At 36.3% G+C, this 11610-nt stretch overlaps 1 protein-coding gene across 2 annotated transcripts in view; it reads right to left on the reverse strand.

Moving 5' to 3' along the window:
* Positions 1–11610, reverse strand: part of taok2b (TAO kinase 2b) — a 35107-nt gene extending 23497 nt beyond the window's left edge. The window contains exons 1-9 of one of the 2 annotated variants that reach the window (XM_008436795.2): positions 11027–11602; positions 6959–7099; positions 5940–6011; positions 4965–5066; positions 3326–3371; positions 3147–3243; positions 2863–2976; positions 1392–1483; positions 1216–1309 (exon numbers count right to left, since the gene is read on the reverse strand). In XM_008436795.2, the coding sequence (XP_008435017.1) occupies positions 1216–1309; positions 1392–1483; positions 2863–2976; positions 3147–3243; positions 3326–3371; positions 4965–5066; positions 5940–6011; positions 6959–7090 (749 nt within the window). In that variant the 5' untranslated portion in view covers positions 7091–7099; positions 11027–11602. Of the gene's footprint in view, positions 1–1215; positions 1310–1391; positions 1484–2862; positions 2977–3146; positions 3244–3325; positions 3372–4964; positions 5067–5939; positions 6012–6958; positions 7100–11026 lie in introns of both variants that reach the window. The other variant, XM_008436794.2, reaches the window with a different exon arrangement.

The raw sequence follows: 11610 nt of genomic DNA on the forward strand, positions 1-11610 counted from the left end.
TACAATTGCTTTTCCCCCATAGTTTGGCTGGTTTCCTCTTAATGACATTTTTTGACTGATGTAATGTAAAGTCCATAATATACGGTAATTCTTGCTGCCTATTCTGTTACTAATTTATGCTTCAGTTTCTCTGTACAGTGCTTATTGTTCTTAACCTGCTCTATACATAAAGCTCTAAAACATAATAAAGTTATCCCATCTTTTTACAATAATCATGATATAAAGGATGAAAAGGGCTTAAAAGTTTTCTCTAAATCAAATATAACTTGTAAGACAATCTCCAACAATTTCCTCTGAACAGTAGAGGCCCATGAGAAAACAATGAATCAGGTGGAAAAAATGTGGAAGCAAAGACTTAATTATCTCAGGGCAGCAAAAATATTCTAACCACATTTTACGTTTTTTATTAATCTAAACCAGTGGTTCTTAACCTTTCTTGAGGTACCAAACCCACCAGTTTCATAAGTGCTTTCACTGAACCCTTCTGTAGTGATAAAATTTTTTTTTTTCCAAATTCAAGACATAGATCACAAAGTCTTCTTAAAAGGTGGAGTCTCTGAGAACAGTTCTTCAAAATATAGTCAGTGTTTTCAGCAAAGTTGAGCTGACTGTCCAGGAACGACCCAAGGTATTTAAAATTTGCCACAGTTTCAACAGGTTGGCCATCGAGAGAAACTGGAACCACTTTAAGGTTTTCTTTAGATCATTTAATTAGCTCTACGCTCTTAAGAGAATGAAAAATTAATAATAAATAATAAAGACTCTGTGGTATTCTGATTTAGTAATGTAATTATATTAGTTGTGTTACCACCCCCACACCACTAGAGGCAGTAGCAACCCCGAAAAGATGTGACTAAGGAGCAGATTTAGAAGTACACCAAAGGCTGCAGAATTTGGTAAAAATTGAGCTTTGCTGAAGTAATTAAAGACACAAGTTCAAATCCATGCTGAGAGTGGAACTCCTTCAATCAGGGCTCCTCCGCAGCTCTGATTGGCTAAGCAATGTAACGTGATCCTCTRCAGCAAGTGATGGCAAAGCAGGGCGTCTTCACGACTTTACACAAGTGTGTCTTTACCTCCGCGGCAGTGGCTCCGCCGAACCCCTGAGACCGACTCATGGAACCCCTGGGGTTCGATCGAACCCAGGTTAAGAACCACTGTTCTAAAACTTTGCAAAAGGTGTTAAGGTTTATGGTTGTGAAATCTTTTTCTCACCAGTGATTCGACTGCAACACAGGGCTCTCGTTCTGGGCGATGTGGTATAAGGCACTCATAGCATTCATGTTGAACAGCGGCGGCTTCCTCTCCGCTGCGAAGCATCAAGAAAGAGGAAATGGTTTCAGCTTGTTGAATTTCTGTCCTTAACACGCTAACAGGAGTTTTCCTCTTACCCAGCTCTATGCAGGTAATGCCAAGTGACCACACATCCACCTTCCCGTCGTACTGTCCCTCATCCATGGCGAGGATCACCTCAGGCGCCATCCTGCACAGAGAAAACAACATTTCCATTCTTTTGTTTCCATTTGGTTGTGGAGCAACGGAGAGCTGCATCTCCAGGCAAATCCGTTTCCAGAGTCTGAAAAACATCGACTGACAATATTCAAACTCAAAAATATTTTATTCAATTCAGAGGGAAATGAAATGTTGCAACTTATATTCTACAATTTTCTTCAGAGTTGTAGATTGTGATAAACAGAGGCAGGAAGAATCTCCTCTAGCAGTCAGTGTTACAGCGGCTCTGACTGTCATAAGAGTCTCAGGAAGAGGAAACTGAGGATTGTAAATGTTCTTGATTTAATGAAGGAGACGTCTAGAGCAGGGCTGAAACGATTAATGAGATTCACTACAATTAATCGATTATTCAAATAATTATAAACTAACTATTAACCTAACCATTAACTGATAATCATTAAATGATCGAGCAGTTCCTAGAGGAGTGGTGTGTTGTTGCATTTTAGACATTAAATATTTATTTTGTTATTTAAAAGAGGAATTTATTTGTTTACTTGCTTTTCCCTTCAGGAAGTCGCAGTGTTTTATTTGTGATTTCATGTCACTTTTTTCAAAAGGTTGTGAATTATGTAAAGCTTTATTTTTGCCACAGCATGTTGGCAAAAAGTTGGAATTTCTGCTGATAACCCTCCCCCAAAAAATACACGATTCTAATATTTAAAGTACAAATAACATTTTCCAGTTCCTTCTTAAAAAAACACACTGCAAAAACACAAACTCTAGTTTCTAGTGGAAATATCTTCATACATATGAAATAAGACAAAACTAACTTAAAGCTAACTTATTAGCAAGATGTACGAGTTTATTAGAGTCAAGGAATGGTGTATTGTTGCATTTCAGACATTGAATGTTTATTTTGTTATTTAAAAGAAAACTTGATTTGTTCATTTGCATTTTTAATGCATTTCTAATATTGCATAAAAAAGTTTAAATAAAAACATGTAGAACGTTTTTATTTGATTAATCGATTAATCAGGATAATCGATTGATTAATCAAAAGTAATCGTCAGTTGCAGCCTTACTGTACACTAGCTTTTTGCACTGGTGCAAGTTTTCGACTGCAGGTTAGACTCAGTTCATCCCTGATTACCAACCAAATGTATGTAAACTTCTGAATTCAAAGAAAGTTGTTTAATAAAACATTTTCTTGCCACATTTTCTGGCATTTGGTGAATTGAAATAACTTTGGTAATTCCATCTAACTGATGTAAAACAAGAGAAGTTGTCTCTTTTTATTCTGTGTACATAAACAGAATTAGTTGGTTATTTCAACGATTTGTTAATCACGATTAATCGTTTCAACCCTGGTGTGTATGAAACATTTAAATAAGTGCGCCGTGGTTGTTTTACCAGTAAGGTGTTCCCACGAAGGAGTTGGCCGGGGCAACAATAGAAGCAGAGCCGAAGTCTCCCAGTTTGACCTGACCTGGTTCTGTTAGCAAGATGTTTCCTGCTTTCACATCCCTGACAGGCAGAAAGCATCAGATGGAAGAAAAACAGAAAAACCGAGGAAGAGATGAGATGTCGCTGCAGTATAAACAGTGTTGCATAAGCTTTGTTATCAGAACCGCTTATGCCTCTCGTCAGAAGCGTGGGCGCGGAGAGCGGGGCGGCTGAAGAGAAGCGAGGTTCACCTGTGAATCATGTTGTGAGAGTGAAGGTAGACCAGTCCCTGCAAAGCACCGTGGGTAATGGCAGCTATTTCCACCTCTTGGAGGGGTTTCTTGTGGACTGTGGAGAGAATTTTTACATTTGCATAAACGACAGACTGAAAACGCAGCGAAATCTCGATAAATGTTTTGTTCCCTTGTACCTTCTAGCAGGTCGGAGGCTGAACCCAAACAGTACTCCATCACCAACTGGAAAAGAGCAAACAGGAAGAGCGTTGTTGTTTGGAAACATCCAACCACACATTGGCCATTTTGTTTTGCTCCAGCGCAGAAGTAAAGCTGCAGAAATCTAGCTACTCATCAATGTTTTTATTGCTTTTTAACCTCATTAACTTTTTCAAATATGCCAAAGGTTTTCAGTAAATCGTCTCTGGGAATAAAAGTCTTATTAAGCCCAAAAGGAACCATGAGTTAAACCTGAATTCTAATCTCACTTCCTGCCGTTTCAGGAAGTTGTGGAGTCGAGTTGGATTAGTCAAACACAGACGCTGCGACAACTACGACATGCAAACAGCAACAGAAGTGGAACAATGAAGTGACATTACTGAAATAAATACCGGAGGTTTAGAGTTTCTGCTTTTTTAGTGATGAATTACAAATAGAAATAGATTTTTCTGTCATCGAATCAAAAAATGAGGCGACATGAAAGAGAAATAATGACTTTACATCGTCTCCTCCATTTTTTTGCGTTTTTTTTTTCCAATGTCACTTTTAAATATCCATCTTTTTTATTAAGCATTTGTAGCATTAGGCAGAGAAATATTAAAACTGTACATTTACCAATTAGAAAGAAATCTAATCACAGTCCCTCCAGGAAGTTGCAATGATTTTTTTTGTAATTGTTGTTGCCAAAAATTCCTGATTTCACACACACTTTTTTCAAAAGGTTGTGAATTTTTTAAGCTTTATTTTTATTCTTATAAAAAAATTCAAATTTCTGCACATAACCTTCCTAGAGGAAACAGGATTCTAACTTAATTCATATTTAAAGTGCAAGTAACATTTTTCAGTACCTTCTTTAAAAGAACACACTGCAAAACACAAAATCTTACCAAGTATTTTGGTTTAGTTTTTGGTGCAAATTTCTCAGTACATTTGAAATAACACAAAGCAAACTTATAGCTAACTTTTCAGCAAGACACAGGAGTTTGTTTAGAGTCAATAATTCCTGAATATTTATGAAAAATGACTAGTTCCATTGGAAAATTATTTCACTTATAGCAAGACATTTCCCATATAAAACAATCTCATATATTTTGCTGAAAATGTGCTTGTAAATTAGCACACCTGAAATAAAACAAAACTAAGACTTGAAACTAGACCAACAATACTTGGTAGGATTTTGTGTTTTTTGCAGTGCATCCTACTCTTAATACTTAATACAAATCAAGTCCTGAAGAGCTGGCAAAATGCAAAAAATAAATAAATAAAAAAAATAAAAAATCAAGTTAACATGAACAGTTTACACAGAATAAGTAAATCCTTCAGAAGATCTCAAAATGGCATTTGCCAAAAAAAAAAAAAGAAAAAGGAAATGTTACCGCTTCACACCACATTTTTGTCTTACAGGTTTGACTTTCAAGAGAATCGTTTTGAAACAAGAAGTTAAAATGGTCAAAATTCAGAAAAGGATGACATGCAGAAAATGTTACGGTGGTCAGAGAACATTTGAAAATTTTAGTGTAATTTAATATCAGATGGTGAGAAAAGTATTTTTTTTTTTAATTCAGTGCTTGTAAATGTGTTGCATTTGCTTGAGCTGCAGGTGCAGCGCAGCCTCACCCAGGCGGTGTGCTCCCTCAGGTAGCAGCCTCGGTACTCCACCGTGTTCGGGTGGCGCAGCTTCTGGAGGAACTTCACTTCCTTGATGATGTCCTGCCATTTCTGGAGCAGAAACAGAACCACCGTCACTGACCAGCTGACTCATTCACGGTTCGTACGGTAAAACTCAAACACTTTTCATGCATTTTCAGTGCCACACTTTGAGACAGAAACAATGCAAATAAACTAAAAAAAAGAGTTTTAATTCACTGTTATGTTAAATCATTTTTAATAGTACTACATTCTACAGGAGAGACAAGATAAACTAATAAACAAAACATTTTGTTTTAAAAAGTCTCACAAACACTCTCTATAAACCTGACTGGTCAAAGAAATAAAAACACTAATTTAATTAAAAAATATAAAATAATACTGAAAATCCTTACATTTGAATTAAGTTCATTAGTGTAAAAAAATATAAGCTAAGCTTTATTTTGATTAACACTCTGAAGGCACCACAACCCACTGACCGTTTAAAAAAATACATTATTCGTTACAATTGCTTTTGTTTTTTTGCCCTTTGAAATCTAAAGATATAAAGATTATTATAAATAAAATACATGTTTATTATTAATAGTATCAATAATACACAGATCAATAAATTATTAAGCAATTGCAAATAATAAATATGCATTACATTGAAGTAATCTAAACTAATCCTGGGTAAATGAAACTCCTGCTCAAGTTAAATGCTTAAACACAATATGCAAAGAAAGCTAAAAGAAATCTCTACAAGAATTAAGTTTTCCTGCATTCAGTTAATAAAAATAACTACCAATTATAACCGACGTAAAACAAAAACAGTTGAATCTAATGCTTTTAATCAGATGTTAGACTGAACTTTATCACTAAACTGTGAAGTTTGAATATCAAGAACTTTGAAGGATTTTATCCAGAAATGAAAACACCTGATTTAAATGATTTTTTGTCTCGTACCTCATTGGACTGTTTGCCGCTGTAGGACATCTTCTTGATGGCCACCACCTCATTGGTGCGGATGTCGTGGGCCTGGAGTGGGGAGGAGAAATGAGTTTCAGGTTTAGCTCAAATGAAGGTTTTATTTCTGTAAAGGAAACTATGATTCGTCTTCTGATCATAAAACTGGACATGTCAAAGCAAATAGGATTACACCTTCCATCTTTAGGAGGATAATGTTGTTTACACAGATTTTATAGGTCATTTTATTTATTGTTTCTGTTTTGTTTATTTATTTTGGATATTGGTTCGCCTTATTAAAAAAAGAACCGCAAATTTTCAATGTACCAACTGGAAAAACATAGAACAAAATCTAGTTTCTGATCAGTAAATTAAGGGTTTTGGTCACTTATTCATAAATAGATGCAGATTTAGGTAAATTTGTATCATTTATGAATTAACCAAATTCAGCAGAATATGTTGGCAGCGACACATTTTCACAAGCCAACGTTGGCAACGTTGTGATGCCGTAACTCTGCGATACTTTTCACTATTGAAACATTACAACGGTTTCTGAAAGGGGAGACAATTCCCAGAAAATATTTGGTTATTAGGGTAACTTCACTCCCGCCATTACAGGAAGCAGTTTTTTCTTCATTTTAATCTGATAAAACACTCTTAACAGACTAAGTTGTAAATAACTGCTATATATTAAAAGTTAAGGTTGTTTTGGACAAACTGGCCAAATAATTTACTCAGAGGACATTTAAAGAACTTCATACGGAGATTTGAGGCTTAAAGGGTTAAACTGCAAGCTATCATAACAATGCAGCCTTCAAACTGAAATCTTTTCACACATTCTTTGGATTGGTTTATTTAAAAAAAATAGGGCAACCTGCAGCAAACACAGCGTTTCATCTGACTCAGATTTTGAACAGATTCTTTAGTAAATAAACATCAGAGCGTCTTTCATGTGACAGATTTGGCACAGACAGACACAGGAGACATCAAGACATCCAAACACACAGCAGCAAACTCACAAAGTAGACGGCGCCGAAGCTCCCATGGCCGATCTCCCTGAGGTCGGTGAAGAGCTTCTCGGGGTCCTCCCTGCAGAACAGCTCCGCCACCTCCGGGTCCTTCAGGCTCCCGGCCCGCACACTCGACGGCATGGCCAGCGCCTGGCGGGGAGCGCAGGACACACGCAGCGTGAGCGTCTGCTGTTTGAACCACTACAGACATCTCTGACGGAAACACGGCTTACAAAATAATTTTAAAAGGTCTGTTACAGGTTTAAACGGAGCAAAACATGGAAAACTGAAACAGTCAAAGCTTAACAAATGAACGTAGTAATAAACAATCATATGATGAATTAAAATGACTTCTGATTTGAAGGGCAATTTTATTTATAAAGATATCATGATTCATTTATGGTTTCGGTTGTGTGTAATCCTGCTGAAATAAGCAACAAATCAATTAATCACATAAGAAATTAAAACAAGCTCAATCATTTCCATTTGCATGATTTATAGATTTTCTCTTTCTACCAAAAACTGGATGATAAAAATCTTCAGTCTGCAGATTTGGTCTCAACTAGCTGTTGTTACTGAAAGACAGTTTTGTTTACAAAGACTTTATAATTCATTTATTTGTTGTTGTTTTTATTTATGTTGGATATTTTAAATGTCTTCCATTTCCAGTATTAAATGCTCATTAGAATTTAAACTTAGTTGATCTTTATGCCATTATTACTACTTGAAAATGGTCTCAAAAAAACAATATTATCATTTACCACAATAATTTATGGGACAAGACCCAGTCAGAACTATTTGCTGGTTTGTGTCGGTAAATCACATAAAATTACATTAAAATTTAAATCTGTTGCTGTAAAGCGATAAAATGTAGGAAAAGTGAAGGAGAATAAATACTTCCAGAATAAAACTGAAACTGGGATCAAATGCAGCAGTAAAGTATTTAGACAAAGCCTTTCCTTGCTGTATTCTGATTAGGATAAAACTGTAAAAACTGGAGGATTTTCCCACAGGGCAGAGCAGTTAGGCCACAAGATTTCCCTGAACCAAATTAAACTGTAACCACCAACCACTCTGTAAAGGTAACCAAAGGTTAAAGCGGCACAGTTCACCACATTTAAATTACGACTGATAATTTATTATCCTGATAGGATAAGGCATAATAAACCATGAACGGTTTTATTGTAATGCCACCAACTCCTAAAACGTTTTATTATAGCCGACAGAAGTTTCAGAACATGTTCCTGGTTTAATTTGAATCTACATTTATTTTGTAACTATTTATTCTGAGAGCCTAGATAACAGCATTTAGTTTTAGTCACTGTTCCCAACTTTATATATTTTGTAACCTGGAAAAAGAAAAACGTTGTTAGAAAAGGTTACAGTTTCAGACTTGTTTATAAAATAACAAATATGATATTTAATCAAAATATTTTAAAAGAACATAAATGCGGAGATGTGCAAAATGTATCAAATAATCGCTATCCTCAAATCCTGACACAAACTGTTTAGAAATTTTTAAAACATCTCAAAAGTGTGGCATGCTTTTTTGAATCCAACACTTAGTCGCGGCACCATGTGCTAACACCATACTATGTTAGCACTTTTGCACATTTATAGCAGCTTAGAGCAGCTTCAGCTCAATCAAACTGGATGAAAAGCATCTATTAACATACATTTTCTCCACTGGACTTTGACTAGGACATTCTAACACATAAATATGCTTTGATGTGAAGCACTTTACTGTAACTCTGTCTTCATGTAAACAAGTGTTTTGCTGCACCAAACAGATTTCCTACTGGTTCATTTAGCTTCATCCACATTCCTATCTTCCCAACAACAACAACAACAACAAAAGCATTCCCACAGCATGATGCTTCCTCCACAATGTTTCATTGATGGAAATGTGTGTTTATGGTAGTCACATAAAATCCAATGAAATACATTGAAGTTTGGGGTGGTAACAATGCTACTTCACATATCCAGCTATGTGGAGTTACAAAGCAACCAATCCAGGAGCTGCGTTTACTTTCCTTGGTGCTGATTGGTTGAATAAAAAAGGGAGCCAAGGAAGTCTGTAGAGGTTAGCTTCTGCAGTAGACAGATTTCCCTGCATATTAAAGCATATTCGGTGTTTGAACTAATAAAATCGGAAGCTAACGCCAGAAGATGTCTTATGTCAATTGGAGTAGACAAAAATTGTACTCAAGTAGCCGTCCAAGAAATTACTCAAGAAAATAGTTTTTTAAAAATTGGTAATAAATCTTCTCAGGTACTGAGTAACTGATAAAATTATCAATCATTTAATATTTAAAAATTCCATCATCAAATAGACAAAAATATAAAGATTTTGATATCTCAGGGACAAAAATGACAATAATTCCTATAACTAACAACAACAAAAAATCAGGCAAAAGAATCTTTTTTGAAATCAGTTTTTTTCAATAAAAAACTTGTGAAACTTTAACAAAAACTGCAGGTGTGTGTCTGTCTGGTGAATTTTTGGTTGTGAACTTTCTAAAATTAAGAAATTTTACTGCCCAACTCTGAATTTATTGCAAATGATATAATGGTCTCAGTATTTGATATCTATATATCTATATATCATGCAGTTCTAATTGCAATTGCGTAATCCTATTGGAAAATCATGCAATCCTCTTTCTCGTGTGCTTTGTGTAGTTCTAGCACTCCGTGTAGTTTTAGCATCTTGGACGCTGCTGTCTATGACGGGCGTGAGCATCTACTGAAGTGAGACGCCATCAGACAGGCTGATTATTATGTTAGCATGGCAAAGGTGGAGTATAATTACAATAATTGTTGATTCTGTGAGTCCATTTCTGCTTTATTCCAACAGGACAATAGCTCTAAAGCCCAGGGGCTTTGAATGCAAACTTCAAAACAAAGCCACATCAGATGCTATTCTGTGGTTGTTCTGTTGCCCTCAAAGTGGAACTACTTGGTTCCCTTTAGAAACGAGAAGCTGTTTAAATATTGCAACCAAAGCCGGGCCGTCTTGATCTATTTTTTAAGAGCCTGGTGGCAGGCAACACAAAACGAGACAAGCTATGTTGCACTGATGTGGTTTCTGTGAAGGCTTATTTTTTATATTTCTAGCTGCATGTAAAACGTGGGTGGGTTTAATAAAAACAAGATCACAAAAAGAAAGAAAGAAATTAATTGGGTGATAAATTAAAATGAGAGGAATAATTTTCATTTGGATAATAATGAAAATTATTCATTATTATCCAACAGGGAACCCAGTCCTGTTTTCCCTGTCCAAATTCAAAAATCCAATTTAAATTATTGTTGCATCAGTTGTTTTGCTTGTTCATTTTGGGTATTACAATGCGTTTCAGTTCCAGTTAAATTAGACATTAAAGTTTTTAACCTTAGGTGGATATACTTACATTAAAAAGTAATTTTTATTCCAACAATGTTAGTTGAAAATGGCCTCAAAATTACAATATTATCGTAAAGCACAATAATTTGTTCCTGTGACAAGCCTACACACTAGTAGGCCTGTGTCAAGCAGTGAATCAATCAATTGATAAATTAAAACAAACTCAACCATTTCCATTTGCATGATTTATTGTTTTTCTCTTTCTACCAAAAACTGGATGATAGAAGTCTTCAGTTTGGTGCTTCAGTCTCAATTAGCCATTTTTTTGAAGGATAATTTTGTTTACCAGGATTTTATAATTCGTTTTATTTGTTTCTGTTGTTTTCTTTATGTATTTCGGATATTTAAAATGTCTTCCAGCTCCAGTATTAAATGTTCATTAGAATTCAAAGTTTATTAATATTTTGGAATACATTACATACCTTCATATTCCTTGAAAATGGTGTCAAAACAACAATATTATTGTTTATTTCAATAATTTCTAGGCCAATTAATCGTCTAGCAAAATTTGTTATCGTGACACGCCAAATATGGTTGCAAAAAAAGGGTGTAAAATATTGCTTCAACTATAAATATCCTAAAGGAGTGTCCGTTCTTAACATTCAATAGATAATGATTCAGAGAGGCAACGATTGTTTTGTTTTACAGCAGTTTAAATGATTTATATCAAGTCTTACCGTGGCTTTTGGGATCCACTGTAGCTAGCCCTAGAGCTAGCTGACTGGCCTGGCAGGAAAATCTTGGGTTTCTCCCTCCCCTGTCCTCCCGTCTCCTCCTCGGCTCTGGTGTCTATTCAACACGAACAGCCCACATTCCGTCTGCCCGTCGCGGTTGTAGCTAAACCCCCGGCCATCCCGGTGCTCCCAGCAGCTTTCTGCTACTTGACATGAGTGGAGCCAGCTGACTGCCGCCTGCCAGCTAACCCACGAGCGCAGCTGCCCTGCCGGAGAAAATGTGGAGAAAAATCAGGGCCAAGGCTCCGGGGCTGCTGTTAGCACCGCGGCTAACCGAATAACGTCAACGGCCGGAGCTGATAGAGGACGCCGTTTAGCGGGAGACCGGCTCATTAAAATCCGCCACTCCACTCCCTACTCCGATTCGCAGTGACATTTTAGCTAACGCTGTCGGTGAGCTGCCTCTCCGCTCCGTTTTATCCCCATTTTTGCTCGGCTCTCATCCGTTTTTTTGTTCAGGACTTCATGATGGCGGAGCGGGGCGGGAGCCGAGAGGAAACCGGAAGTGCTCTTCTTCTCGGGTTGAG

This window comes from Poecilia reticulata, linkage group LG19 (assembly GCF_000633615.1).
Source record: "Poecilia reticulata strain Guanapo linkage group LG19, Guppy_female_1.0+MT, whole genome shotgun sequence".
Lineage (NCBI taxonomy): Eukaryota > Metazoa > Chordata > Actinopteri > Cyprinodontiformes > Poeciliidae > Poecilia > Poecilia reticulata.